This window comes from Ricinus communis, chromosome 5 (genome assembly GCF_019578655.1).
Source record: "Ricinus communis isolate WT05 ecotype wild-type chromosome 5, ASM1957865v1, whole genome shotgun sequence".
NCBI lineage: Eukaryota > Viridiplantae > Streptophyta > Magnoliopsida > Malpighiales > Euphorbiaceae > Ricinus > Ricinus communis.
This window is the reverse complement of record NC_063260.1, coordinates 27,672,268-27,695,550: the sequence shown is the minus strand read 5'-3', so window position 1 is coordinate 27,695,550 and position 23,283 is coordinate 27,672,268. Positions and strand designations below refer to the sequence as shown.

Genomic DNA, 23,283 nt, shown 5'->3' with positions numbered 1-23,283 from the left:
TTTAGTCTTCTGTAACAGTGTGCCAGCAACGAATATGGCATGCCTAATTGAAGATAATTTCGTACGGAACCTTGGCGCTTTCATCCTCCACAATTGTCTGGTAATGGGAAGCCCATACAACCTGACTGTTGTCAGGAAGCAACATAAAAGTATAAATCGCAAATAAAAGGTGGATGAAACACTCAATACTGGCAAGTACAACATCCCGATTCCCGAAAGAAGTGGGAATGATGGGCGATGGACTTCTGAAACAAAAATTAATAAAATCCTGACAGTGGGAGTGGGTTTCCTCTTCCTTCGTAAGATGCCAGGAGAACTTGTAACAGAAAGAGGTGCCGATCAAGTTACAGTTGTCTATTAGGGTTAGGGCGCACGACAATGGTTAGGACCTGGTTGGCGTGTGCTGTCATGGTGCGTCTGCACATTGATCATAATCCGCCTGAATATAGAAACACGAATAGGTTCCCTAGCAAATTAGATAAGCATGAAGAAACCAAGGAAAAGATTAAAATCTCTGGTGAAAATTACATCGAGGCCCCTGAGGTTTACCCTGTAAAATACTTTTATTCCTACTATCTCAAAAATGCTATCCACAGTCCTGACATTTAAAACCTTCAGACAAATTATTCTTTTCTTTCGGCAGAAAACTTTCAGGCTGAAACGCAAATAATAAATACATGCAGTTCAGGTCTCAGAGCTACCCAAACAGTTAACCTTTGTTTGTAATTAAAATTCACAAACTAGAATAGCTCATAGATTAAGAATCTTCTTCTCCGCGGAAACTAGAGCAAATCCTTTCACGCCTTATGTCATCATCTCTTAGTCTGGATGAATGCTGGGATTCGGTTATGATGCCATTGTCAGCTCTTAGTCTGCCGTGAACGTTGGCATTACGTTCACATCATATAACTTGTCATTCAGCCTATAAGCCATCTTGTGGCTTCCTGCCATCATTTGAACATATTCTTCTGAAAGGACATTCCTAACTCCGCCATGCACAACAGACATTTGCAGATTATCAGTAACAAGAAACAAGAGTGCCAAAAGCAACTAGACTGGAGAGAGATCAACTAAGCTCACGCCAGCAGTCTGAAGCTTTTATTACCGTAGAGAAGCCATACACCTTTAAGGGGAATACTTATTAAATATATAGTTATTTAATTATTATATAATTATAGAATATATATTTAATTTAAATTTAATATATTAAATTAAATATATATTCTATAATTATATAATTATTAAATATACTGTCTTCAACTACTTACGACCTTATTTTGCATCTCAAATGTATGCAAGTCTTGAAGGGCTGATATATCTGCAAAACCCTGCATTATCTAGCATCATGCTAGAAGTATTTGACCACTGTACTATGACGTTCTATTTTTGCCCACAAACTTTTACGAAAAATTCCCAGCAAGGATGTGAATTTCAATATCCTCATCTCAGGTAACTGAGAAGTTGTTTTAATAACCTCAAATATACAAACTTCATCTTGGTTACGCTGCACAGGACGCAAAGCAGGCTTTGCTCATCTAGCACAGAAGAACAAGTGTACAATGTACATGGATGGCTCAGCATGAAAATGCTTAATGTCCATGCTGCAAATAATTAGATGAGGCTGTATGAAAAAATTCTAGTCAGTCTTCTGAAACAATGATTTAGCTAATTGGAGATTAGTTGAATGTGAGAACTTAGGGGGGAGTGTCATTAGTGGTCCATCCCCACTGAGTTTTAGAAATGCCATCCCTAGTGCATATCCTAAAGCTCTACCTACAGGAACAGCAACTGCATTTCCAATCTGCCGATACCTGCAAAAAGTACAAGTAGTTGGATGGTATAGAATTAAGGAACAGAAAGAACTACATAATGAACATTCAAAGTCGAGAAAAAAAGAGTTACATAAGAAATTTGTTTACACTGAAATGGAAATATGCTTAGTCTGTTAAAGCACCTCTTTCCATGTTGCAAAAGCAGTTTGAAATTGTTCATCTATCTTTTGAGTTACAACATGTCATCTTAAAACAACTTTTAATGACCTCTAATCAGTGTATTCAAGATGCTGTTATTTAAAACATGACCTATCATGTTTTAGAATCTTTAGAATTAAATTCCAAGCATATGGTTGAAATTTTACCCAAGATTTTTTTTTAAATTTTATCTAGTGAATGGTTATTTATTGAATAAAAAGATCTCAACCATTGAATTTGAGTTTAATGGTTAAGATTATATTAACATGACCTATCATGTTATCTAAAACATGAGAGGATCTCAATCCTTTCTCAACAGCAGCTCTATATATTCAATTGCCCGAAAGGTAAAATTATGCGTTGCTCTAGAAACTAAGTCCATATACACGCCAAATTATATTGAATTATTTTAATGAAAAACATAAATGCAATTAATTAAATGCAAAATAAAGTATTAATTTCATACATCTACATTTCTTTCCCTGCTAACATAAAATCCAACACATGCTATATGTTTACCAAGAACACCTTAAAACATAGGATCTTGTATTTTAATTCAAATCACAAAGATCATTAATACTAACAGGAGCAAATATTAAGCTGTCTTTTCTCTCTTTTCTTTTTGTAGCCCTAAATATTATGTTTAGCAAATTCATCATGATATAGTAATACCAATGTATTTATTATCATGTAGAATTTTTTTCTTACTTTACTTTCTTATATAACATAATTATTTTAGAATTAAGACATTAGTTTCAACTAGTTTAGAACTAACTCTTAGTTGAATATGGTATACGCTATACAACAGTATTATCTTTGATAACTGGACTTAGGTAGAACTCATCCCCAAAAGCTAGCTGAAAGGAAGAAGGTGCCCAATCCACTTACATACACTATAACAGCCCAGTAATCAAGTGAAATGGGATAAATACAACTTCTAACAATCTTAAAATTAAAATTTCTTAACCAAGAAAAAGTTGTATTTGGATTGTATTTAAACATTCATAGGATGTGTGCAATCATTAATTTAACTGATGTCAATTTTTTCTAATCCATTGAAATTCTGGGAACATGTGCTGAACCTTAATTGGTCAAATATATCAACCTATACCAAGAAGAAAGCAAAATAAATGTTGGCTCAGCAGCCACTACAAAACTTTCTATGGGAAAGAAAAAGGAAATCTTAAATTTCAGATGAGTACCTTTCTTTAACCGTCCCAGAGAATCTGTAGTAATCAGGAAAACCTTGAAGCCTGGCACATTCTCGTATAGTGAGGGCTCTGTCCTGCTCTGGATGTAACATTGCCTATATAATTCACATATTAAGAACTCACAACAATTCAAGGACATTACTCAATAATTGAAAAAAAAAAAAAGGGCAAGGAAGCACCTGGCTGTGAATACTTGGGTAAGTCACCACTGTTGGCACTGTCTCATCCCACCATAATCTCGCATATGGCCTACAAATAGTCAAACTAAGGGATTAGAGTCAAAGAAAAAAGAAAAAAATATGCAATATATTCAGAAGGCCGCATTAACAAACCTTTTGGACTTTCCTTGTTCAAATGTGAAAGCAAAATCTGGTACCTACAAAAAAGTAACACAGAACTTGTATTGCTGTTAGTTAATTTAGCCTTATTTAGCATGTCAAAACATAAACAATTCCTAAAATCGCCATAATTACTGCTTGTTTCAGGGTCGTTCGGCATTAGGTTCCAACCTCAATTTTTATGTTATTTTATATTTTGACTTTTGAAAAACAAAACTAAATTGATATTTTTTTCAGAAACAGGTTTGGAAAAATAGTTTATAAAAATTTAAAAATTAAATCACAAATTTTAAATATGTTCTTCAATACTCAACAGCAATCTCAAACACGGATATAGTCTGTCCAATTTTAGTTAATTTATGCTTCCAGTCAAGCCAATTTCTCTTTCACTATTTTCAGCTTATTATGAAACTTAACACTTCAATAAAGCAACTCATTTCAACCAATCTCATTAACTTTAACACTGCAAGCAAGGCAGATACCTGAAATATGTCTAAGCTATTGTTTGTCAATTTCTTTGTAAATAAATAGATATTTGAAAACTAACCTTGGATTGCCAATTTAGTGAGGCCAAATTACAAAATAAGTTCAAATTCTTTAGTGCATTTTTTTTTTAGCTCGGATCAGATGACAAGGACCAGATAGTCTCAGGCACAAGTTATTTCGAAAAGAATGCAGTAAGAGATTTAGAATCCATTCTTTGTCTTAGGGTCAGGACCTCCGGAAAGCATTTCCTCATTCAGTCAGATTTTTCAGTAAAGAGCAACAACGTGTTCTCGTTTTTGGTTGTCAGGAAGTGTTGGCATGTACATAGAGGCAAATTGTTGGGTTAACAAATGTGTTATATTATTACCTTACCTCTTAACCATTCATTCATAAAATTGAATGTGATAAGATTCCGTGGCATTGTCTCATACTATATACTATAGATCAATAATCTCAGACGAAGATATCATAGTCCCAATCCAAGCATGTATGTTCAGTGAAAAACAAATTAAGATTCCAATCCTTGTAGGGGTAAAAAAAAGAAATAATGCACTCACCAGTGGCTTTCCAGATGGTAATAGCACTTGCTCCTTTGTTGGATCCCGCCGGACAACATTATCATTTCCTACAAGTATACCGGGGAGGTCCCTGAAGTTTGCTCCCTAGAAAGTGTTCTAGATTAGAAAAGAAAAGCCAGTGCAAGAGCTTAGAACATCAATCTAGATAGTTTTTGTCTGTCCAACCTTTCTTTTAGGAATTAGGCAAACTCGGGCACAATCTTCTTCAGTCAATGCATAAGGGCGATGGTCAGATAGCAGATTGTTCATTTGTGTAGTGCCTCTCTGTGAAGAACCAGTCATCTCTAGACAGACACACAAAGATAGAGCAGAAAAGGAAAAAAAGGTAAGCACTTGGATCGAGGATCTCTTCTTATCTATCAACATTTAGATTTTTCTTAAATATAAAATGATCCTAGTCCACCAAGATGTATACGGAGAAATACAGAAAGCCAAAATTACATGGCTCCTTATCAGCAATACATAATATTTAGCAAATAACATGTAGAAATATGGATATCACTGAAGCTAAAATCAAAAGGCTGCTATAAAAGCTATTTTTCTATCAAAGTTTAATAGGTAAGCCCTAAGGTCTGGCATAGACTTAATGTTTCGCACAGGGAAAGAAAAAATGAACAGATAAATTAAAAGTAAAGCCCCTCACAAATTCTAGTCTAATCAAGTATACTACATAAACTACAATAAGAAGCGGTAAAGTAAGAGTAATGGGCATTTTTAAATGACTTGAAAGCTTAATTTAAAACAATTAAAAAAACAGAACTAGAAAAATATGGACAGCACAATTATAAACTGGAGACCATGGAGCAAGCAATCTAATACATATAAAATTATCTACTAAACCTAGTCTCACTTGCCAATGTACAAAATGCATGAAAAGGGCTCCAGTTTGTAACAACTATTTTCTTAAAACAGACTAAGAATCTTAAAATGCTGATTTGGAATTCAAGCTACTCCATATGTATGTGTAGCATTTAGGTGGCTAGATTCAGTCTAGATTTCAAGCATATGAAATGTTATTGAAGATATTCTTAGCTTAGCAAACTTCTTTAGTTTTATTTCCTTTTTCATTAGTAGAAATAGCAATTGGGTGGCCCATGGATTGGCCAAGGAAGCCCTATTATGTGAGTTTTTCAACTCTATTTCCTATATCCAGCCAGTGTGGCTGGAAAAATTGATTGGCTTGTAATAGTTTCTTCTCGAATGAAATCTTCTATCTCTTGGAAAAAGAAGGCCATTGGACAATGATATCAAGTAACAAGAAAGAAGTCATATCATTTAGACCAACATTGAGAAATCTATACAATAGGGGTTTGAAACTTTGAATACCCTATTTTATATTCATAGACAATTGCATGCTTTAAGCATTAGTGTGGCATACCATATATGCTGAGACTCTAACAAGCAGCTCATCATGATAACTAGAGAATCATATTTCATTACCAAAATCTAAAAAGCTGCAGTAGAATATGCGAACTATAGCATTATGATGAATTAATTGTTTATCAATTGAGATTTCCTTTTTCTTTCTTTTTCTTTTTTCCTTTGAGGGAGGCAATTAAAGAATATTAATATCACAAAATTTTTCTTCAAAGAATAAATTACGTTACCATGTTCTGTTGACCTAATAAACCTTTGAAACTCAGTTTCTGGAGGCTTTTCATATGCCATTTCTTCACGGGTCTCATGGGTTGTAACCTACAACATTGAGTTGGATAACTGGTAAATGCATTAAAAAGTTCAGGCAATCAAACAGAGCACAGAGTATGATGAGATTACAGGTGGAAGATCAGAAATGGCATCCTGAAGAACCGCGGCCTTTTCAAGTTCACGGGGTTGGCCTTCATCATAGGCAACAGTATTCCGCTGCAACACAAATATCAAATAATCACATAGGTAGAGAATGCATGCTATCATCATCTTGCAAACTTGCTGAAAGAGTATCGATACCTCAAACTCATTTGGAGGCCAATATCTGACAATAACATCATGAGTAGGAAGTGGAAACTGGGGCAGTTTCTGCACGAGGAAAAAAATAAATCACAGGAAAGAATAAAGGGGTGGTCCATATAAATATTTTGTTATCATTGCGAGCAGTTAAACACATGTCAATAATTACAGAATATTATTGTTCTATCTTTTATTTTTTTTCTTTGATAAGCCAGAGGGAATATTATTACAAGGAAACCGAGGGTAACCATTTACAAGACGGCATTATGTATAAACCACAACTTCGAATAAATACAGAACAGTTTGTATATTCAATATACAGCTTTTCTGCACCACATGATGGCCAAAGTTCCTTTAAAAGAAAAAGAATATTTTTCTGTAAGCAATGACACAGGAGATGACTCCTAAAAGTTTCAATATGTTATTCAAAGCCAAAAAAAATAGAAACTTGCCTCACTGGGATGAGCTCCCCACAAGAAGACACGCAACCGAAATTGTGGAAGACCATAACAGCCAGCTGCGATGGTTCCAAGCCTTGCTTGGTATTTCATATGTACCAAACGACTCAAAGCATATCTTGCAAAAGAAGCTTTATCAAATTTAAGAATGTCAACAACATTTTCCATCAGCACAAATTTAGGTTTCAAGAACTGCACTATGTCCATAAAGACAACAATCTGACGGTTTCTTTCATCGGAAAGTGGAGCATTGACATTTCTGAACCGATTATAGCCACTAATCCCTTGGCATGGAGGTCCGCCACATATAACATCGACATCACCCTGGAATGGATAAATGAATAACCTAATGACTTAAAAGCTCCGAACATTTTCACAACCTTACAATTTTGTCCAATATTTTTTAACTTTGAAGACTTAGATAAATTTCAAGTAGTTGCAATTTAACCAATAGTCAAAATTAAACTTTTAAAAAAAAGGATTAACTGATGACTAGGGCAAAAACAATCAATGACTACCTAACTTTTTTTCTCCACCCCTTCCTAACACCCTTCGCTTTTTCTCCCCCTCCACCATTCCACTACCCTTCTGTCTAGTAAACCTTCAATTGAGCCTATACTATCGATTCTAAGAGCCAATTTAAATGTCCTTTCATATTATCTAAAAACCCCTAATTTTTTGGTTTCCTGCAGCAAAATAATTAAATCCTATGCGACACCTATCAAGCTTAATCACCTTATGCAGGAAATTTAATATAGAAGCAAGAATAGATGTGTTTGTTGCAGGTGGACAGAGTGGGATACCAGGAAAGTTCTTCAACTTTTCAAGTACAATATTCTCACTCCTCTCACAGCATCATTATCCCAGAGGTAGTTATCAAAGATACAGGTTTCCTTGAGCGCTAATGAGGAGATTTTAGTGGTGGTCTTTATGATTTTCTCAAAAGAGAGTAAAGGAAAAAAATGGAAGGGGGGAGGAGAGCCAGGGAATGGGGAGAGAGAGAACAGGAAAACCTTTGCCTTAGTAATAAAATATAATATTTCTTAACTTTGACCAAGTGGATAAAATTGTAATTTATGTTTTAATTTGGCTAAAATTACCAAAATTAAAATGATTAGATAGAAGTACAAGTTCACTCAAATGTTTGATTTTTAATGATTAGAACTTAAATAATTAGGAGAACATTCAAAAAGAAAAATCAATAAAAAGCAAGCAACCTGCTTGTATCATCAGTATAAGAAAACTTACAGGAAGTGGCAGAATCTTGGACTTGAAGCCTTTTCTTACAAAATCCCGTATACATTCTTGGCAATTTCTAAAATAGTTGGGATAGAAATAAGCAAGAGCATACCTTAAACAGAAATTCTATTATAATTGCAGGGAGCATACCTTAAGCCTTCAACCGGTTCCCAAGTATCTTCACTTGTACTATAACCCTTCCAGTGCACCTAAGAAAATAACAATGAGTAGGGAAAAAAGATCATCTTCCCCAAACTAACATCTATTAACAAATGTATAAGTATTATTTTAAATAGGTTAAGATTAACAAGTTAAATTGGATTTGAATAAGTAAAAGTTTGAACAAGTTATTGACCAACATAGGCATTCTTAGATGGTGGCAATTGACAAAAGACAAATGCCCATACTGAGTGACAACCATTGAGCTAAAGGTTGTCATAACCAATTGAGGAAAAAAATTTCACCCGCTGACATTTCAAGAATCAAAATCCCTTTGATTATCATATGATGCATGATATTAAGTGAGAATTTGTGTAATGAGAAAGGACACTTTACTTGTGATATATGAAAGACTAAGACCAATGTATCTTATACATTTATGTTAATAACACCTTCATATCGCATTACTTTACCTGATAATGCAATATCAACAGCTAATTATTGTCCATTAACATAGGATACTTGTGCTTTGCAATTTTTAGCTACATGTCCTAAAGAATACATCAAAGATGATTTGTTAAATCTTAAATGCGCTGAACAAGGCCTTGGCTTCAGAGCAAATTACAACCACTTGGATCATCATATTGATCAGTTTAAAGCTATCCCTACATGCAGCAATAGAACAACATATTTCTCAAATAATAAACACAAGTACAGTCGAACTGATAGAAAATGACATTTTCTCATGAGGTACCTTAAATTTCAGTCCACGCTTTCCAATATTATCAGGATCACCATAGCATAGGTCAACAAGTTTAGAGACTTCATATTCGCCCGGGGTGATATCATTGTCACTGAGAGAGTTGTCATTTTCTTCAGCTACTCTTGATGCTATTGATCTTGACTGCTGCATGCTTTTTATGTCCTTGACCGCATACCTTTTGCATAGCTTTTCCCATACTTTCAATAGTTCAAGAAAATCTTCAGCAGCTTCATTTCTAACCTATTACAGAAGATAATTGCATCATACATAATTCCAAGTAATTGTAGAAGTTGCTAAACAAAAAAAAAAAAGGGGTGCAATTAGAATTTAATTTGGGTACACTCACATTTGTTTCTGGATGATTTAACTTCAGGCTTTCACATGCAGATTTATTACTATCAAGTGCCCATCTCTAAACCAAAACACAGAAAATAAGAAGCATAAACTAAAGAAAAAATTGGCAATAGCTTAAGGATAAAACACCAAGAAATGAATTTTTATTTTTGTTTAATGAGTATTACCGTCACAAGATCAACACAAGAAACTTTAGCACCAAGGCATAACCCTGTCGACATTCCACCACAACCAGAAAAAAGATCTAATAGGGCTAGCTCTGCTTTGTTACTTTCAGAGCTGCGCATATTTTCCAATGATGTATTACCGCCTGTTGTGGAAACAGCTTCAACCACATTGGGGGATGATGAGTTATCTCTCTTAAAATGATCACCTGAACAGATGGAAAATGATACATGAGAACCAAGCAAAATTGCAAGCTTTCCTCAGACCTATAATTATCTTCTGTTCAACTGTATGTAAAGCCATGACACTACAGGAGCATTCCAAAATACAAAAGCAGTAGAATGTCATGAAGTCATAAAATCAACGTATGATAACAATAACCATATAGTAATAATAATAAAACATAACAACAATTGGACAAACAAAATCAGAGAACAATCATTGAGGAATAAAGCATAACCATATAGTAGGATTATGGTATCCACCAATCACACATGCAATACAACTATTACTATTGTCCACAACCACCGCCACTGTCACCATCAACATTAACATCATCATCATCATCATCATCATCATCATCATCACCATAATTTTTTTTCTAAGAAAGAAGAAGGAAGTGTTAATGTTGGGATGTAAAGGAAATAATGCACACACAATACAGTAGCTGTAAGGAAAATAATGTATATGTAATATAATAATTGTTTTCTGCAAAAGAAAGATGTTGAATGTAAGGACACTGCATATACATTCCATATTTACGTCATATCAAAGAAAAAATAACAACCAAAGGATTGCAACTTCTAAGCTACTCAATACAGATGTGTCGCTCTATAATTTTTGTTGCCTAAACACCTGCTACTTCCTTATAACTACACTACGGGTGTATTTGGGATTGCTATTAGGTGTTGAAAAACATAATTAGAATTTTTTTGATTTAATTTATTGACTTTTTTTAATTTTTTATAAACTGTTTTTCTCAAACTTGCTTTTGAGAAAAGCATCAGTTTACTTGCTTTTTCAAAAGCAAATTTCGAAACTCAAAAAATAAAATAAAATAAAAATTGAAGTTGGAAAAGCATTTTTCAGATCCCAAAACCAAGTGACCCCTTAATCACCTTCATCCCATATCGCTCATGCAAAATTTTGATACGGACATATCAACTATTATTTAAAACATTGATTGCTTATGTTTCAACAGAAGATTTGGCAAAATAAACAAAAAATGAAAAGGACCCATGCAGACTACTCCAACCATTTTGGGAAGTGTAGCAATGCTAGAATAAGTTGGAAGAACCATGATGGTAAATCAAGGTCGCCCATTATTCATTTAAGAAGAAATTTTATTACAGAGAAAAGAATATGACATCATGATAAAAGTTTTTCAAAACTATACACAAGGTACCAACAAAACAAAACAATAACAATAACAATAAATTAAAAAAATAATAATAATGCTCCCTCTAGTGTGTTGAATATTAAGGACATCAAATACCATTAAATTTCATAAAGTAGGTGCACATCAAAAATTAGATTCAAGACACTAATTTTACTAAATAATCCCCTCTTCTGTTTTATAAATTTCCTTTCGGCTTTGGTTTTTTTTTTCTAATGCCACGTTCATCTATAGCTACACTTTCTTTCTATAGAATTCCATATATTAATTTGCCATGACATATAAATACTTGACATATTCTCCATCCTTGATATTCTCACCCCATAACTCACTTGGAACTCTATTTAGTCTCCATGCATTCATCGCTTAAACTAAGTAGGATAGTGCACTTACTATATGTCTCATCCAAGACTTGAAATGAGCATGCATTCCAGTTACTCTCTCTCCCACTCATCCTTCCATGAATAAGATTCTCTATTTAGACTAACCTTTCATCATGACATGAAACATGCAAACAAATTAGGTTTGCTTGCTATTACTGAGAAGCCTATTTCAAATTCATTTCTTTCCTAAAGCACTACTTGTATTTAAAATAGTTCTTATTCCCTCGATTTGAAGAACCATCATCTATACATCTCATCTCATAATGTTTCACTTTATTAAAATCCTAGTTAAGTGCAATTGATAGGTACAACACATAATAATTTTTTACTTCAAGGAAAAGGGTAAAGGCACTTTCTTCCCAAGAACATCTTAGTAATTGTGATAGACTTGGTCAGGTTCAATTAGCTACATTAAGTCAAAAGCATTCACTTTAAAATATTTGGACTATCCATTAGATATTAAAACCATTTGGTTCTGAGCCTTCCCCCTCCTTTCGTCACTACATTGAAAAACTTGTACCATGACCAAACAAAAATGCTTACCAATCAGCAATGTCCGAAATGAGGAATAATCCACATTGTACTCCATGTCAAAATAGAAGTCAGTTGATCGAATGGAAGATTTTGAACCTATCTGAAACCAGTAACTTCTTAATGATGCAGCATCAAATAATTAAAAATAAATAAAAAAGACTACCCATGGGAAGAGGTGTCTTGAAAGCATTCAAGAATGTTCAAAAATATGAAGTAACCACGAAAAAGAGAGAGAAAAAAGGCTAAACCATACCATAGATGGTAACTGTACAATTCTGACTTTTGAAATAATGCAATCTATTGGGTTATCATTCATTATTGTAGAATAAAATAAACGCTTTTTGTCATGAAAACCAGCCTCTTCTTTTATAACCTGAGGACAGAAGCACCAAATACCAAGGTAAAAATGATAAATTGACCTAGCAAATAGACCACAAAATTAGTTGTTTACCGTATCTTCAGCTCTGTAAAACCATTGGACCCTAAAGTAGTCTTCTCCATCTGTTGTTTTGAAAAATTCTACAATCCTGCCAACATGCTTTTGACCTCCTTCACCCTGTAGCAATTGGTCATAATGCAAATCATTTCCATAGCTAGATTAATAATTCCTTAAGCATTCCCATCATGTTTTGCCTTTCTCATGGACTTGGGGGTTGGGAGGCTTGGGGGGTCGGGGTGGTTTGGGGGTAAGGACCATCAAAGGCTTCAAGTAATAAGAAAGCATTAACTGGATTATTTTACAGAAGCATTTAGATGAATAAATCTTACAATTTGTTCATTTTTCAAGGAAAACACTTGATCAAGGAAACAAAAATTGAAAACAAAGGGAGGAATAAAACAAATATTTATATACAGCCCAAGGGCATAACCACCATTACAGTCTTAAAGGTCCGCAAAACTCTATTTAATGGTTAGAATATAATTAATTAAAGAGATGCCAATAATTTAAACGACATCTTGGCGGATCAGTTGCACTGAGACTGCATCACATGGAATTCTAGCATTCACTTTTCCTTTCTACTATAGTTATTACTCTTTTCTTGTTCATACGCCCCGTAAGTGAAGAATAATAATTACCATAGCATTTTCCTTCATAACTTAGTAGATAAACAAGAACAGAACATTCCAGATCAGCAGCTAACTCAGGATAAAGCATACAAGCAAATTAGCAGCACATAAGCAAAGAGTTTATGAAATCATCAAGACACGTATATAAAGATGTATAAGGGGGTTAGACCTGACAGGGCCAAAATAGAGTAAACATTTTATGAACGAATTTTTAACAAAAATTGAGAGCACCTTCTTCTTTAGCAAGATATAGTGCCATCACTTAGCATATATAGCTGTATACTTATTTAGGAATTATAGCTGTAATATTCCTCTATTTATTTCTTAAAATTATTCCTACATAGTTGACTTACCTTTCCTGTAATTATTCCTATATAGTTGACTTACCTTTCCTGTAATTATTCCTATATAGTTGACTACCTTAAATAAGTCTAGATATCTTGTATAAATACCTTGAGATATACGGAATAAACATAAGAGTTTTTTTTCAGTCAATTATTATTTTGGTATCAGAGCAAAAGAAAAAAATTTCCGCTGCCTTCTTTTGTTCAAACCCTAGCCGTCATCTAGCTGCAATGTCTACTAAAACTAACAACAAAGAGATTCTTGATAGTAAGAAACTCTCAACGGTGACCATTCATGAGACCTCTTCTCCAATCCATATTAAATTGGATGGTTCTAATTATCGTGTTTGGTCAAAGATTTTAGAGATGCATATTGCTGGCAGGAAGAAGAAGGGTTATATTACTGGAAGAAAGGCTGCACCTACAGAAGATGATCCGGGCTATGATGAATGGGAAGCTAAAGATGCCCTTGTCAAGTCTTGGCTTATGAGTTCCATGACTGATAATCTGATGTCGCACTTTGTTCAATGTGGGACATCTAAAGAAGTTTGGGATGCGGCTAAGAGGAGCTATCTTGATATTTCTGACTCTTCCCAAGTATATAAGCTGATGAAGAGGTCATTTCAATTATGTCAGGGTGGTCGACCTCTCCCAGAATATTTCAATGAGTTAAATTCAATTTTCATGGAGCTTGATTATCATAGGCCCAATGACATGACATGTGCTGCTGATATTAAGAAGCAAAGGAAGCATATTGCAGAGGATCGCATCTATATGTTTCTTGCAGGTCTTGATCACAATTTGGATCAAGTTAGTAGTCGTGTTTTGGCTACCTCCCCTTTACCAAGCTTGGAAGAAGCCTACTCTTTAGTTCGTCGTGAAGTGCAGAGACAAGTCACCATAGGAACAAAAAATCATTCTGAGGCTTCAACTCTAATGATCCAAAAGAGCACCTCTCAGGTGACTCCTTCTATTCCTGTGAATTCTATTGCTTCCAATTCTCGCTTCTGCACCCATTGCAATAGTACCAGGCATACAGTAGATGTTTGTTGGAAGAAGCATGGCTATCCGGAGTGGTATAAACTTAAACAAGCTAAGAAGAAAAATAAGAAATATGCTCAGATTGTTGTTACTGGCACTTCTCCACCTTCTACTTCTCATGTCTCTCAAGTGTCTCCTCAACAAGGTAATTCTAGTCTGACATATATTTCTACTGCTTCTAACACTTGAGTTATTGATTCAGGGGCTACTGACCATATGACTAGTAATTCTTCTATTCTTTCCTCTCTAATGTCTTCACCTGTTAAGTCTGTACAGGTTGCTAATGGGACTTCTATGCCAATTACAGGAGTTGGGAATGTCTCAATTTCTCCTACATTCTCAATGTCATCTGTCTTACTTGCCCCTGATCTTTCTAATAGTCTTCTTTCCATTAGTAAGATTACCAAAAGTCTCAATTGTTCTGCAATATTCGATTCTAATCATTGTGTCTTTCATGACAAATGTACAAAGATGACGATTGGCATTGGTAAGGAAAGAGGAGGTCTTTATTACTTAGAGGGGGTTACGGAATTTAAATCTGAACCTAGCCATGGTTTTCAAGTAGAGAGAGAGTCGTTTGATAGAGAGAAGATTCTTTTATAGCATTGTCGTTTGGGACATCCATCTTTTTCTTATTTAGAGCGTTTATTTCCTAAATTGTTTCACAATGTTGCTATCTCTAGTCTAAGATGTGAACAATGCATTTATGCTAAAAACCATCGTGTTCCTTTCAAAACTAGTTTCAATAAGAGTTTCATTCCTCTTTCATGTGTTTATACTTATGTGTGGGGTCCTTTTTCTACTCCATCTGCCTCAGGCCATAAATACTTTGTGTCTTTTATTGATGACTGCACTAGAGTGAGCTGGGTATATTTGATGAAATCTAAAAGTGATGTTATACAGGTGATTCCTTAATCTTACAAAACAATTGTCACACAGTTTCATACTCAGGTCCAAGTTTTTCATTCTGATAATGGTCATCAGTTTGTAAATCAGTCTCTTACCAATTTCTTCCTAGAACATGGCATCCTACACCAAACAACTTGTGCCTGCACACCACAACAAAATGGTGTAGCAGAGCATAAGAATCGTCATATCCTTGAGGTTGCTCGAGCTTTAAGCTTTACTATGCATGTTACTAAACGATTTTGGGCTGAGGTTATCATGACTGTTGTCTTTCTTATTAATTGAATACCTGCTCGTATCATTAATTTTCAAACCCCTTTAAGGATGTTATCACAATTTCACTCTATTCCTTCTGCTCTAAATATTTGTCCTAAGGTTTTTGGTTGTGTATGTTATGTTCATGTACACTCTATATATAGGGATAAGCTTGATCCACGTGCTCTTAAATGCGTTTTTCTTAATTACTCTAATTCTCAAAAAGGCTATAAATGTTTTCATCCTCCTACAGGTAAATATTATGTTTCCATGGATGTTCAGTTTTGTGAACAAGTATCTTATTTTTTGGGGGATGTATCTATGATTCCTCTTCAAGGGGAGATTAGTAGTAAGGAAGAGGAACGGTTATGGTTAGAAGAGAAGAAGTTGTGGATGTCGAGTAAGGGGGAGAATTCAGCTATTATGGAGAATAAGGAATCTTTAGATAATACTTGTTCTGTTGAGTTTGAATCTGAATTTAAGGAGAAAAAGGATGAAAGACCAGCTAGGTTATACCAAAACGGTTATACAAGAAGAAAACAGAATGCTACTGTTATGCCGTCTCCGGACTCTAGTGCCCCTTTTGATGATATTACCATGCCATCGGATGACTCTTCTACTATTAACCCTGAGGTATGTGTTCCCTCTCCTACAACTTCAACTTTAGAGAAAGATTCTAGTCCTGTAACATTAGAAAATGTTATTTTGAATCCATAAGTTATGGATCACGATCATGGTAGGAGATATCCCCCTCGTGAACGTAGATAACCTGATAGGTTGGGTTTTTCCAAGTCATCTTTTAATGTCACTTATCCTATTTTTGATTTTATCTCTGATCATCGTCTGTCTAAGGTTCATCTAGCCTTTGCTCTTCAGTTGTCTTCTGTGTCTATTCTTAGTCATTTTCAAGAAGCCTTTGGAGATTCTAAGTGGAACGTTGCTATGGAAGAGGAAATGAAGGCTCTCCAAAAAAATTCTACTTGGGAGATGGTTGAGTTGCCACAGGAAAAGAAGACAGTAGGATGCAAGTGGGTGTTTACAGTGAAATACAGGTCAGATGGGACAGTTGAAAGGTACAAGGCTAGACTGGTGGCCAAAGGTTACACTCAAACCTATGGGATTGACTATCAAGAGACTTTTGCTCCTGTGGCTAAGATGAACACCGTTCGAGTCATTCTATCTCGTGCAGTCAATCTAGACTGGCCATTACGCTAATTTGATGTAAAAAATACTTTTCTCCATGGTGATTTGATAGAGGAGGTGTATATGGATCCTCCTCCAGGATTTACACTAGAAGGAGGTAAGGTGTGCAAGCTGAAAAAGGCATTATATGGGTTGAAACAATCGCCAAGGGCATGGTTTGGCAAGTTGAGCTACTTAATGAAGGAGTATGGTTTTAAGCAAGCTTTGGCAGATCATACTCTGTTTTATAAGAGGGAGCATGATGATATTACCTTGCTTATTGTTTACGTTGATGACATGATTGTTACAGGCAGTAATGCTAATGAGATAGAGAAACTTCGAAGCTACTTGGCCAAGGAGTTTGAGATGAAGGACTTGGGGGTTCTAAAATACTTCTTAGGTGTTGAAGTATCTCGGTCCAAGCAATGACTTTTTCTCTCCCAATGGAAGTATATTTTAGATCTCTTAGCTGAAACTGGTAATTCTGCCTATGAACTTGTAAATACTCCCATTGAGGTGAATCATGGTCTATCTATCTATCCTGATCAGGTTCCGACTAACAAGGAGAGATATCAGAGATTAGTGGGAAAGTTGATTTATCTAACTCACACTAGGCCTGATTTATCATATGCAGTTAGTGTTGTCAGTCAGTTTATGCACAATCCAAGTGATCGACACATGAATGCAGTGAATCATATTTTGGCTTATCTGAAGTCCTCTCTAAGTAAAGATATTATGTTCTCCAAACATGGGCACTTGGATATTATGGGTTACACAGACTCTGACTTTGCTGGCTCTAAATTAGATAGAAAGTCTATTTCATGCTATGTGTCATTCGTTGGAGGTAATCTGGTGACTTGGAAGAGTAAGAAATAGAATGTGGTGTCATTGTCTAGTGCGGTTTGAATCAAGACTCTTCATCATGCAAGCATGAGCTTGCTTGGTTAAAAATTCTCTTAAAAGAACTCGGGTTTGGTCCAAAGAAACCTATGGTACTTTATTGTGATAAGACTGCAGCTATTGAGATAGCTAACAATCCGGTTCAACATGATCGAACTAAGCACATTGAAGTTGACAGGAATTATATCCAGGATGACATGGATTCTGGTATGATAGAGATTCCTTACATTAAGAGTGCAGATCAGCTGGTCGACATGATGACTCACGCTGTTACTAGTGGCTCATTTTATGCATCATTATCCAAGTTGAGCATGTCTGATATCTATGCACCAACTTGAGGGGGAGACTTAGCATATATAGTTGTATACTTATTTAGGAATTATAGCTGTAATATTCCTCTATTTATTTCCTGTAATTATTCCTATATAGTTGACTTACCTTTCCTGTAATTATTCCTATATAGTTGACTACATTAAATAGGTCTAGATATCTTGTATAAATACCTTGAGATATATGGAATAAACATAAGAGTATTTTTCAGTCACTTATTATTTCAACTCAGAAGTGCAAGAGAAAGAATTGCAGCACTTCAAGACCTTGGCGGTTGCTAGATGCAAACTCCAACAGATTGGGGAAATAACTCAACTCCAGAAGTTCCATAAAACAAGTCTGAAAGTCGCATCAAAAGATTGGACTCAGCTGGTAAGGGGTTAGATTTCAACTTTAACAGAAAACACAAGAATAATTTGGCAAGGAGAATCCTAATACTTTGTCCACCACTTGATTCTCGAATCAACTGAAAACAAAAAAGAAGTTTTGAAAAGGAAAAAAAATTCCACTAATACATAGAAACAAGTACCAAACAAATATCACTTTTTTAACAATATCGTAGTATCAATAAGATCATTTATAATTTATCTTCAATATCCTACTAGCAGTACAATCCAAGAAACCATCATCCTATTCCAAACATTAAATGACATAAGTTTCTACTATTCTTCTATGAGGATGAGGAAATAATTCCTTGCAGATTCTGCTGTGAGGATTATTTATGAGCTCTCCTATCTTCTACCACTTAAATTAAGGTATCAAACCATTCCATGAATTTTTGCAACTTGAATAGGAAAGCAATTATGTAAAAGGAAAAAAAAGGTGGTATTGGTGTGGGGAGCTTTCAGAACTCTGATGCAAACTGTAGACTTTTTAATGGTCTAAAGCAGATAATCTATTTGCTAAATACCATTACATCAATTAACATCATAAAAGAAAGAAAAGAAGTGAAAATAAAATAATAACCAAAAGAATATGTGAAGTTACTAGGTTGCACCACAAAGAATACAGAAGAGGGGGAAAAGTGCTATGCTTTAAAAGATTCTTAACAAGTGCATTTACCGCAATATATGCACAATCTCTGAGATTAAAAATGGACCCATTAATTTCAGCCTGTGTGTAATGGCATTCCACATTCCAAACAATCTTATCTTCATCATCATCATCACTGAGTAAAAAAAAGCATTGACAAGATTGATGAGCAAAGAACAATGCCATAGTAAGATGCACTCTAGAAAGAAGAGATAATAAACCAGCAAGAGAGACAAGGTCATAAATAATTGCTTACTCTAAAATGCGCCTGTGGGAATTGGATCTTTGAATCTGCAAACTCCCAAGATATTTGTCATCAGTATTAAAGAAACACAGTAACCAAAAGGAAACATATTTACACAAAATTAGTAAAGGAACAGAAATAGCCAAACAAACTAGAGTGCTCACGCAAATCATAAGTGAACACAAGCACATGTCAACTAAGATATAGGTTCAGAGACAATTCTCATATTACTTGGAAAGAATGCAACAATTGATGCTTCTGATGGAGATAGAGGCATATGGAAGTTCTTTAAACATTCATCTTTTAAATGGTCCTCCACTCTCATTTACTCTCTTCTGATAAACGCAAAGAAGTGAAGGAAGCCATTATACTCGATTAACTAGGATATACCCGTGGAATTTTCATTCTAGATCATTCTAGACTATAAAGCTTCGAGCGACCGGATCAGCTCAATGAAATGCATTTTATGGGGAGCTCTGTTGGACGTGTTATTAGGGATAAGCATTCTAAAGAATTTATTAAAATTCTCATTTAAAGGAAATGTTTTTACTGCCCAAGACCAAAGATTGGATATAGCACCCAACAGAGCAAAACGAATCGCTATAACTCTTGTAACCACCCTAAAACTGTAGCATTCTTGAATTTCAAGTCCTTATAAGATATACTAGAGAAGGAAGCAGACATAATAAGAATTTAAAAGAAAAAAAACAACATAGGTCTGATGTGAATTTGTGCCTGCATCCATATGTATACAAATGTAGATAAATTAGATAGATATCCAGCTAGTTCAATTATTGAGACCTTTCTATCAAACACAAGAACACCAACTCAGACAAGCAAATAGAAGCTTTTACCACAACAGAGAATTAAAAACTCGAGAGAACAAAATGCTCTATCAACAATTTTCTCCTTAGTAGTGGAACCTAATAAACCTAAGAGGTAAAATAAAGAAGCCATAATATAGAAACAAATGATAGAAGAGAAAAGAATGGAGAATAGAAGATATCGGGGAGAAGGGAAGAAGAGAAAAACGAAAAAAAAAAAAAAAACTTCAGTGACTTCTTAGTTGTCAATTCCGAAATCTAGCTTACATTAAAAAATAACACAAGTACGCAACAATCTAAGGCAACATTCAAGATGGATGTCCCATTATCTAATTCTTGAAATATAAAAATATATATAAAGAAGAGAAATAAACAGAGAAAAAATATTGTTGCAAATAAATACTATTTTAAGTTCTACTGATTCTTCATCAATCAATTTCTGAATTTTAACTCCCAAAATTAAAAAGAATAAAAGAAAAGAATACAAGAAACAAAACTAGGTATCGTATCATTTTTCTACTATAGCTTAATCAGGCATTAGGCAACATGTTTGTTTTGCAGGATTTTTAAAACTTTAACATGCCATGAAGTAGCTATTTTATATCGAATAGTGATTCTGTTCCAGTTCTATCCCAAGCTTTTTCTGAACTGACAAGGACCTGTGATTTGTAATTGTGGGCCAGTTTCTATATCTCATTTCACCTGTTAAATAGACACTTGAGAAAACGCTTTTTATAATTACTAGACAGGGACCCCAGGAGCAACCTAGTACTGACAGACAATGAGATAGAGTTTTATGTTTAAAGAGTCTGAGCAAACAAAATCTGAGCAGAAAGGTTTGTCACCTTTCTTTCATAACGCCATCGCCACCTTTCTTGTGCCTCATCACTGGGGACAGGATCTCCAATTAGGCAACAAGTGCCCTTGTGTTTCTTATCTAGAGAGTGTTGTTTGTACGACTTTATCATCTTCTCCTTAGTAGAATGCTTCTCAGATATTTTAGGGAACTCAATCAAACTACATTCTGTTTTGCCATTTTCAACCCCAACAGCAGAATTGTCTGTTGTGGAAAACAGACTCATGGAGAACTCATTATTCATTTCCATATCAGCATTCTCAGAGAAGGTCTTAACCCTTTTACAGGGTTGTTCGTCCAAAGAATCAGAATATCCACAGGAATCTTTGATAAGCAAGGAACATCTTCTTGATTGAATTTCTCCATGTGATAATCCTGGGTGGCATTTTCTTAAAGATTTATTCTCTCGAGAGCTTAAATCCATCTCACCAGATGGTTCCAGCAAAAGTATAGTATTATTATCACCATCACCATGCCATGAAAGTAATGGTTTGGCTTCCAATACTATAGATGCCCTTTGTTCTGAATAATGATTCCTTGATGAATTATTCACTGAGCAGTCACTTTCACTTCCTCCTACAGCTGAGGACAGTCTAGGAGATCTTCGCAATCCATTTTCTTCTCTACGCAATCCATTATTTTCTCTACAATAATAATACAGTGATTTAAGTAACAATTATATAAAAGAAAAGGGGGGAAATTGAATGTACCATTTCAAGGTAACTACTTACTTGATTGTGAAACGTTGACTTGGACCCTGACTCTGCAGTGAAGCAAGAATTTATGCTTAGAACTCGTAAAATGCTAAAATGCTAAACAAAATCGATTTATGTAACCAACAAAATTTAAAATCAATATTTAACAAGATTTACAAAACAACCAATTGAGGCATTATTAACCCAATTTCAGCTTGTGCGCAAGGTAAAAGATAAAACGGACTGCCGATAAAAAATAAAAATAAAAATAAAAATAAAAAAAGAATAAAGAAAGGTGGGAAATTGAAGAAACGAAACGCTTCGAGGAACGAACCTGAAGAAACGAAACGTTTTGAGAAGGGCTACTCCGGCTCCTCCTCCTACCCTCCGAAACGTTTAGAGGAAAATCAGGTGAAAGAGAAGAAGATAACCAGGGAGAACGTCTAGGACAGTGGTCAATTGCGAGTTTGAGCTGAAATTGATTGGGTTTAAGGTTTAGCCAAGCTACATTGTGGAATTGAGTGAACCTTGGAGATCTTCTCAAAGGAAAATCGGGTTTACAAGTTTGTAAAGGCAATGGTTGTTGTGCTTCTTCGTCTTCAATTTCAACTAAAGCTAGAGCTCTTGATTTTGACCTCTTCATCGACAGAGAATCTGATTTTGTTTTCTATCTTCTCTTCCGGTTTGCATGAGAGAAATTTCCAGAGAAAAAAAGAAAAATAGTCAGTGGCACTGAGAGAGAGAGAGAGAGAGTCTATTGGCTGCTCTGAACAGATACAGAGATAGCAGTCGATGAAGTTTACTTTTAATTTTAATATTAATCCTATTTCTTATAATTAAAGAAATATATAATATTCCTAAATATTAGAAACAGAAGATGTCGAAATTTTATGGCTGTACACGCCGTATTTTGAAGTTTAGATTTGATTTCTAAAGCGGGAAAATTTTATTTTCCTCTCCAACCATGATCTCCTCAATTGGCAATTCGAATAGGGCCACCGAATTTGCTTCTAAGATTCATTTCCATGCGCAGTCCACCATCAATAATATAATACAATTTCAATATGTATATATTATCTTTAAAAAACAAAAATTGAACCAAACCTGTCTTAAATTAAACTTCATTTATTTTCTTAAATAAATTAAGCAGGTGGCATGTGATGAAGGGTATACATACAATCATATTGAGAAACTGTCTTAAATTAAACTTTATTTATTTTCTTAAATAAATTCACAATATTGTTATGTATTACGATGCACATAAGTTGTGTACAAAGAAAAAACAAGAAATTTAGATTCCAATAATGGGTGGAATTTGAGTATTGAGAACTAAAGTTATGTGTTTCTTTTTTGTCTGTTTTCAGTTTATTGGTCTTAGTTAGTAATAGAACATATAGATTTTATTATTTGTTTCTGTAACTTATTGCAGATAAATGGAGCTTGTTTAGGCTCATGAGCTGCGAATATTAAGAGTCATGCTTGTCTCAGACGTGGTGCGATAGTAAATGAGCCAACATTAAGCTCCCTCTGCTTGGCTGAATGACATTTCTTTCCATTCCTGAAACTCAAAAAAAAAAAAAAACAGGCATAGTTTTGTATGAGATTTCTCATATTCCATTGCACTT

General features: G+C 34.7%; 1 protein-coding gene across 3 annotated transcripts; it reads right to left on the bottom strand.

The window, feature by feature from the left end:
* Nucleotides 1-1,398: 1,398 nt before the first annotated feature.
* On the bottom strand, nt 1,399-22,474 carry LOC8283016 (DNA (cytosine-5)-methyltransferase CMT2). Of its 3 annotated transcripts, none has more exons than XM_015719613.3 (23): nt 21,993-22,474; nt 21,695-21,726; nt 20,953-21,607; nt 19,296-19,330; nt 19,070-19,175; nt 12,433-12,537; nt 12,235-12,354; nt 11,991-12,081; nt 9,671-9,876; nt 9,496-9,561; nt 9,141-9,389; nt 8,378-8,436; nt 8,237-8,303; nt 6,983-7,312; nt 6,531-6,599; nt 6,360-6,446; nt 6,191-6,278; nt 4,749-4,867; nt 4,563-4,667; nt 3,514-3,557; nt 3,361-3,430; nt 3,173-3,255; nt 1,399-1,811 (listed from the first exon to the last, which is right to left on the bottom strand). In XM_015719613.3, the coding sequence occupies exons 1-23, from the start codon at nt 22,299-22,301 to the stop codon at nt 1,637-1,639; spliced, it is 3,270 nt and encodes a 1,089-aa protein (XP_015575099.1). In that variant the 5' UTR covers nt 22,302-22,474; the 3' UTR covers nt 1,399-1,636. The 3 variants fall into 3 exon arrangements, with proteins under 3 accessions (XP_015575099.1, XP_015575098.1, XP_025013235.1); XM_015719612.3 differs by having other exon boundaries at nt 3,173-3,276; nt 21,993-22,473; XM_025157467.2 differs by having other exon boundaries at nt 1,567-1,811; nt 3,173-3,260.
* Nucleotides 22,475-23,283: the final 809 nt, after the last annotated feature.

Excerpts from the sequence above, each read along its gene's own strand:
- LOC8283016 (XM_015719612.3), bottom strand. The coding sequence starts at position 22,301 with ATGAAGAGGTCAAAATCAAGAGCTCTAGCTTTAGTTGAAATTGAAGAC. Across the intron at positions 12,082-12,234 it reads TTGTACAGTTACCATCTATG|ATAGGTTCAAAATCTTCCAT; the intron begins GTATGGTTTAGC and ends TACTGGTTTCAG. Across the intron at positions 9,877-11,990 it reads ATTTCGGACATTGCTGATTG|GTGATCATTTTAAGAGAGAT; the intron begins GTAAGCATTTTT and ends CCATCTGTTCAG.